The 8,081-nt window shown below is 33.0% G+C and overlaps 1 protein-coding gene across 3 annotated transcripts in view; it reads left to right on the top strand.

Moving 5' to 3' along the window:
• Window positions 1-437: 437 nt before the first annotated feature.
• Window positions 438-8,081, top strand: part of LOC133181879 (heterogeneous nuclear ribonucleoprotein U-like) — a 17,282-nt gene continuing 9,638 nt past the window's right edge. For 2 of the 3 annotated variants that reach the window (XM_061316522.1, XM_061316520.1), the window contains exons 1-9: window positions 438-735; window positions 866-963; window positions 2,244-2,288; window positions 3,182-3,518; window positions 3,704-3,818; window positions 4,013-4,089; window positions 4,278-4,417; window positions 7,295-7,394; window positions 7,615-7,727. In XM_061316522.1, coding sequence (XP_061172506.1) covers window positions 594-735; window positions 866-963; window positions 2,244-2,288; window positions 3,182-3,518; window positions 3,704-3,818; window positions 4,013-4,089; window positions 4,278-4,417; window positions 7,295-7,394; window positions 7,615-7,727 — 1,167 coding nt within the window. In that variant the 5' untranslated portion in view covers window positions 438-593. The remainder of the gene's footprint in view (window positions 736-865; window positions 964-2,243; window positions 2,289-3,181; window positions 3,519-3,703; window positions 3,819-4,012; window positions 4,090-4,277; window positions 4,418-7,294; window positions 7,395-7,614; window positions 7,728-8,081) is intronic. The other variant, XM_061316523.1, reaches the window with a different exon arrangement.

Here is an 8,081-nt window from a genome sequence, read left to right as displayed (position 1 = left end):
CGCTATGCTTTGTAGTTCTCTACTTTCGTTTTTTAAAAAACGATCTACATGGATTCCGATTGTATTGTTTGTTTATCGTGTCATTGTATTTATTTATTTATTTATTTATTTATTTTTTTTTTTGTGTTTTCATTTGTGTTTCCATTTGGGTACATTTGGGTCCCATTTGTGTCCATTTGGGTTCCTTTTGGGTCCACTTGGGTAAATCGTCGTGCCGGGAGGATCCCGCCAAAATCGGGAAAGTTGGCGTGTATGAAAATGTTGTTTGTTATGTGATATACTCTCTTTATACAAAAAAAAAAATACAAATATTTATTGGCACAAACACAATTACAATACTATGATTTTTAAAAAAAAAATATTTGCTTGAATTAAAAAAATATATATTTGCATGAATTTTTTTTTCTTCGTTTTGATACATTTTAGACAACATTCGTAAAAATATAGTAACCCGTGCATGTGCGTCCGCTTGCCGCCATTTTGAAACTCTGTGGATGGGAAATTGTGAAGCACAGTAAAACTAAGTGATATATGGAAGAGCACGTTTGAATTATATAATTTCATACAACTTGTAGCAGTTTGGATAGAAAAAGATGAGTGATATCGATCCAAACAAGCTTAAAGTTGCCGAATTGCGCGAGGAGTTGAAGTCGCGTGGGTTAGACACCAAAGGAACAAAACCGGTATTGGTCAAGCGTTTGAAAAAGGCATTAAATGAGGAAAAGGGAGGATCGAGTAAGTACACTGCATGCATAAATGTAAATCAGCAAGATACTGCGGATTATATTTCGTTCATCAATGTATCAGTATTGGGAAAGATATTGTTTGCTAACATTAATGACCTTGACCTTTGTTATGGTTTTAGTTGCTGACGAGTCTACTGACTCGGTTGCTGATGAATCGCAAGAGGCATCAACACTAGATGATAGTTCTCTCCAGGAGTCTCCCACCAAAAATGATCAAGTATGCTACCTCCATAGTCCATATAATAATGGCTGCAAAACCACTTTATTCTTCAGATATAGCTGCTTCTAACAGGTCCAGCACAATCACATGATTGGATTAGCTATATAGTTTTATTTAGCTATTCAGAATAGCTTGATTTAGTTTAGTTAGAATAATCTAACAGTGTCTCGGGACAGGCCCTCACCACAGTTAGAATGCCTCCCATATACCCATAATGTAGCAGAAAATTGCAGAATCACTCCGAAACGATTTTGGAGAAAATTAATGAAGTTGCATTGAAAATAACAGTCAAATTAATCATAGCAAACCTCTTTGAGACTGTAAATACCTTTCATCTAAAAATTTAATCCATATAATGGAAGAATTCAACACTTTTTCACCATCGTTTTTTACTTGTTTCAAATTTACACACCATGTTGACATTCGGAACTCTCAGGATTTTTCATAGTAAATGCACTGCGTTAGAGTTATCTCCCGTATTTTTTTGGCTACATTGACAATACATGGAACACATTCTATCGTTAAACCGGGTCCATAGGACATTTATTATTTTAACAATAGAAAATTCTATCTATATTTAGTTATTTTATCACTTTTATCACATTTCATCCTTAAATGTGTTATTTTTTCAACATATTCAAAAAGTTGCATCTTAGTGCAGTTTTAGAATTCAAGCTTGAACACTTCTGAAAACAATGCATGTAAACATTGCTCATCAAATTGTGTCTCCTTCAGAGACTTTAAATTCAAAGTTCTTAAAGTTTTGAGGCTATATAAAGCAATTGATTTGTGACCTCACAGTTACTTGTTGAATGAAATTATACAGGAGGACATTTATGGTCAACAAGATAATTGATTGGTAATAATTCATCACAGTGTGAGGCAATCATACTTATCCATGCAGATAAATGTGATGTACAGTTATCTAAACAAAGGAAATGCATCTTCTGCTTAGTATTCAAATGCTGAAATGTTAGAACTATCTTTGATTTGGGTTGCTTTTTGATAGTTTACATTACATACGAATAATTGAAAACTTGTGACTCTTAATCTATTTCTTTTTAAAAAAAAACTTTTCTGAAAAATTGCATATGGATAGGCTATTACTATTAGCTCTATCAAGCTATTCTGAATAGATTATCAAGCTATTCTGAATAACTTATTAAATCTATATAGGTAATTCAAGCTATATAGCTAAATCAAGAGATTGTACTGGACCCTGTCTAATAAGTTAATTCTTAACAAAATTCTAAAAAAAATGTTCACTAAATTTTCAGACTGAAAATGCACCAGCACAAGAAACTCCTGAAAAATCAGTAGAGGTATGGCTTTTTTATTCATACCATTTCACTTATGTAAGATGCTATTTGCATAGCGTTATTATCTTGTCATATCCTAGTTGAATAACAGGGTTCTCACAAGATTTTGTTAACTTGAGTCCCAGGACTCAAGGTTTCTGAGAAGAGTCCAAGCTAAATTTGATGTGTCCCAGAAAAATTATATTGAGTCTCAATTGAATTAAATTATTGTAGTATCCTTCCAACACCCAACACCCCCCCCCCCCCCATCCCCCTCAAAAAAAATTATTCTAACAGATGTTTGTTTTGTGGGATATTAAAGTATTCAATTATATAGATGATAAAAGTATCCAAGCCATATATACACGCATCAAAATTAACTTGGTGTTTATAAAGCTAAAATAAACCATTGCATAATCAAGTACTCTTTACATTCAGAAAAGAAAATTGTGAGATGGAAATATTCTTTTAAACAATAAAGGACATTTTGGTGCAGTTATTTATAATCTTTTCTGACATTGATTTGAATATTTCATCAACTCTGGAGTTACACTGACAATAACTACCAAATTAATCATAACAGACATTTTTGTGCTTGTATATGCCTTGTACCCTAAAAAGTAATCCATATAAAGACAAAAATTCAGCTCATTTTCTCAACTTTTTCCCTCACTCTTTGAATTTGTACTCGATGTTGACATTCGGAACTCTCTGGATTAATCATAGTAGTGTAGGTTAGAATTATCTGTCCCTTCTTATTTTGCTACATTGACAACACAAGGAACAAAGTCTATCATTAAACTCAGACAATATCATTTTAACCATTTTATTTATAAAACATTCCAGCTATTCAGATGCAATTCAGAAAGACTGGATTTATAAGAACTATGGATAGTTAATGTACAAAACACTTTTAGGCACCAGCTGAAGAACCTAAAGCAGCTGTGAGGAAGGAACCAGAATCAGATGTAACAGAAAAAGTGGCACCCGTTCAGGAAAAAGTTTCTACAACTGAAGAAGCACCTGCCCAGGAGAAGAGCCAGGCTTCTGAACCAATCCAGGCCAAACCAGAGTCGGTCAAAGCTGAATCAAAGACGGCCAGTCCTGAAAAAGAGCCAGCCAAAGCAAATGAAGAGCCCATGGCAACAGATAGTGAACCAGTTAAACAGGAGGAGTCACAAACAGCCAATGGTGTTGATGTAAAGAAAGAAGCTGATGAAGAGATGAAAACTGTTGAGGAGCTTTCTGATGAAGGTAAACCTAGATACCTAAGGCTTTTAATGAAATAATATGCCAGTAATTTTTGGTATGATGCATTGGGCTTGGCAGAAAGTAGAATCTTGAACAATAATTATATTGCTTAAAATGATATCGTACAATAAGTGTTCTGAAAATGTGATAACCCAGAAGGCATTATCTGTAATGTGCACTTCTTGTAGATAATAAGAGACACGGTAGGAAGAGATCAAGGAGTCGTTCTCATGAGAGGCACCACTCCAGGGAGGATCGACATCGTTCCCGATCTCGCTCTAGGTCAAGATCTCGTGAGAGAAGGTGGGTATACATTATTGTAGAGAATACAGGAGGGGTGCTACAAGAGTGTTTAAAATGTGTTCATGCCATTTAGAAAACATTCATCATTCAAGTTTATTTAATTAAATATGCAATGATCCGATTCATCATTTTATCAAACAGTTTACATAATACCAAGATATAACTTCTGTAGTAATGAGTCTCTTTACCTGCAGGCGAGCCTTCAGTCCCAAGAAGGTCGAGATGGAGGATGATTCCTGGGAGTCTTCCACTGATGTTATACTGGACAGATGTAAGGGCATAACTGTATTACTAATTATATTATCTGTAATTATATAGTTCCTAATTTATCCACAATTAAGGAATAATTCCTTAGGAATTATTTAGAAAACTTTTAAAATTTTCGATTCTATAACTTAAAAATTCATTTTAATAAGTTTTATTTCATAATAATCACACAGTTAAATTTTTCTCTTTTAGTCAACTCCGATTTGAGCCTGAAAACAGAGGAGGGAAATTTGTCCGCTGCACCATTCACTGATGGAGGCTTTGCTATGATGTGGACTGGAGTAAGGGCTACCTATGGAGTCAAAGGTGGAAAAGTAGCTTTTGAAGTTAAGGTAAGTGAATGTATCTTCATCACATTATAGACTTTCATATTCGCAATGATGTAAGAGGTCATGGCTGCATACTTTAGTTCGCAAGTATTTATCATCAAAACTGTTCCATGTAGCATAAAATACAGTACAATTCGTTTTTTTATCATACCGGTTTTATATCGTACTTCTTTTTTTATCATAGATATTTGAAACACAAAACCATTTCTTAATAATTCATTGTAAATTTCGTCTGTTATTATCATAGGTAAAAGCGTACACTTCGCTTACTATAATGGAAAATTTTCGTCCGTAATATTTTTTTCACACCTTTTCACTCTTGGGACAATCTACAAAACAAAAGATAACACCTATCTACACCTGTGGTTCATGCACTGTCACTTGTCTATACACAATGGCTTGGTCTATACACAGTGGCTTGATTGGGGAGATTAGTCACACTTCAGTGCACTTACCTGAGTGATTGACACGAAGTTTGTTTATTTTACAAAGTACATTACATAACAACACAAAACCATTCACAATCTTATTTTCTTCTTTTGTTTATCCTGAATTGTACATTGATAATAAATGTGTTTTACCAAATGTGTAACTAAATTTTGTGTCAATTAACCCAGTGACCTATATACTAACGTTAGTATATATAGGTCCCTGATTAACCCAAGCTTTCTTACACTTGTTGCCTGATCAATGTTCATAATTAATTACATTTATAAAACTGCCCCATTAATTAAGAAGTGAGGTTTTTATGTCTACTTTAGTTGAATAAAAGAAATGAATATAAAAAAAACGAAATATTGGTAGTTTGAATTGATCATATATTTAAAAATGAAAGTAGATCAAAATGAATATAAACAAGATGGATGCCAAGGGATCTAGAAGACAGTTCGAAGTTCTAGAGAGTTTGAAGAGTATTAAGCTTTATTTTAGTGAATTCATTTATTACAAAAAGTTGAAACAGTAAGTAAATAATGTGAAATGATATGTTAGTTTATTTGTATTTCCAAAAAACTAAAAAAAAAACAAACTGAAATTACATGAAACATACCATGTATAATAGAAGTACATCCAGTAATTTATACAAACGTCATTTCATGTCAGACGTCCGACATGAATTTCAGCCGACTATGGTTATTATAATAGTCGCTTATTATAAAGTTTTGGCCTGACAAATAAACTATGATAATAAACGAATTGTACTGTACAGGTATGGGAGAGTGTATCCAGTGCTCCAAGTTGCGACTAAAATGGTTGCATTTGTAACCAAAACATTAATTTTGCAGTCAGAAATTAAAGCAGTGTTTTTTTTTCAGTACTTTGGGACTGGGGGCTGGGGCCCTCAGAATTAGGAATTTCAGCGTCAATTAGGCTAAATTGGGAGTCTCCCAGAAAACCCAGTCACTTAAAAAGCATTGTCAAAAAGCTTTGTTTTTGTCTTTGTATTACTTTAACAAACAATTGTTATAACAAATCAAGACTATTCTTGGTATGAATTATACCTAATTACTTGTATCAAGAACAATAGTGGTATGAATTAACTAATTATGAAGAAATCCAACATGGCTGAACAAAACCTGCTTGAACTTCACTGAAAAACATGCAATAAACAAACTGAATTTGATCACATATTTTGTAAGTTTTTCTTTGGGAAAATTTCCACTACATTTTGGGAAAATACAGGCATATTTTCAAATGGGACTGGGGCCGAATTTTGGCCCCAAATCGGCCCTAAAAAAATCACTGTAAAACTAGATTTGCCATCAAGAAAATGTTTGAAGACATTCCTTTAAGTTTGTAAAGCATCACAAAGACTGGGATATGTAATGTTGTGACAGCATGCTGTATAGAACGACTGTCAAATGTTGTAGACTTCTTAAAACCTGTTAGAGATTGTTTGCCTATCATCATGTTTTGACAATTTTAACAGCAACTGTTTAATAGGTTAGGTATGTAGTAATAAAGTAAACAGGACAAACAGGTGACAGATTCCTATCTGAAATGTTTCCACCTGATGCACACATCAGTCAAACTTTTCATTGGATTAAACTTTAATTTTAGGATAAAATCACTTAATTTCTTTCGTGTACAACTATACCGGTAGTTCAATGTAATAATATTTCATAAGTGGTAGTAAATTGTTCAGTCACAGTAATAAGTAATCTCTGATTTAAAAAAGATGTTCTACATGTATGTTTACGAGTTTTTGTTCTATGCTTTTATAATATATTAGATATGTTATTCACAAAATGTTTTCACCATGGTGAGTGAAATATCTGTTGATGGTGACCAGAAATTCTGAAATGGGGACCAAAAAAATTTTGGGTCACCATTTAGCAACCTGCCATATAGTGACCTGATAGTAAGTGTGACTTAGAGCACTGGTGTCATCATGTGCTTTTATTTTAAGTATTTCAGAAAAGGGGCGGGGAAGCCCAAAATAATTAGCTTTCTTTGCTTCATCCACATTTCTGAATGTTATATCAGATATAGTTTTTACACTCAGAATGCTGTACTGATAATGAATCCTATAACTGCTGCTGCTGAAATTTTTCTTTACAAAAATGTTTATGACATTGAAGTAATGTAACTTCTTAAGTATTTGATAGACATATTCTAAATGTGAAAATTAAAGTTAAGAAGTAATATTTCTGTATTTTTTTTTTTAAAAAGTCACTTGAATCTCTTATAGGGCAGGTAAAAATAACAATAGGTAAACAAAGACATTGATGTAAAATTCAAGTAAAGAATATATTGTAGGCAACTATGTTTCAGTTTAAGCTTGGTAGGAAAATATAATTAGGCAAATGGCAAAGTATTCCAATTTAGTGTAGATGCATATTGTTTAAGTCATGTCATAAATTTTTTATTGCTAACTTTCAGTTGACAGAGAACTGTGATGTGAGCCACCTGCCCCCTGATGAGGTCCACCCCAATGTTCTACGAGTGGGCTGGTCCACCAACTCCTCTTCTATGCAATTAGGTAAACAAGTGTACCAGAACTTTACTAAAACAATATATAAATATAAAAATATTTGTACTAAAGATTAATTTTGAATAGGAACAAAAAATGTATTACTGTGTAAAGATGTTTGAATTGCATTAGACCCATGATTTTGAAATAATATTGAATGTTAAACAACTTTTAGTGCTAGAGGATATCAATATCATATACATATTGGAAATTTATATCATCACACTAGGGGAAGAAGCAAATTCTTTTGGGTACGGGGGAACAGGAAAGGCAGCCACTGAGTGCAAGTTTGTTGACTACGGACAGCAGTTTACTGCAGGGGATGTTATCACTGCATATTTGGTATGTACAAGTCATACATGCATGACTTCCTCTCGTACATTTAAAGTTGATTTTGCATTTGATTTTTCGTAAGTAATGTAATCTCTTCTTGATAAGCCACGTAGAATTTTTTTTAACATTTAGTCCATAAAAAGATGTACTTATCTTTCAGTGTTCTGTATGAATTTTTTTCATAGGGGTTTTATTCACAAAAACAGATGTTAATATCATTGCTTTAAGTTACAGAATACATAATAATGACTATTTACAGTAAAATTTGTCTAATCCATACACACTGGGTCCATAGAAATTTGCCAGATAAGACAACAATCCAGATTAGACATTTAAACACTTGAATATCTGAAAGTGACAAAA

This window comes from Saccostrea echinata, unplaced genomic scaffold (genome assembly GCF_033153115.1).
Source record: "Saccostrea echinata isolate AGI-Se365-2 ecotype Australia unplaced genomic scaffold, CSIRO_AGI_Sech_v1 ptg000009l, whole genome shotgun sequence".
In the NCBI taxonomy this organism is placed as follows: Eukaryota; Metazoa; Mollusca; class Bivalvia; order Ostreida; family Ostreidae; genus Saccostrea; species Saccostrea echinata.
The sequence above is the reverse complement of the archived record's forward strand: the minus strand, read 5'-3'. Positions and strand labels throughout refer to the sequence as shown.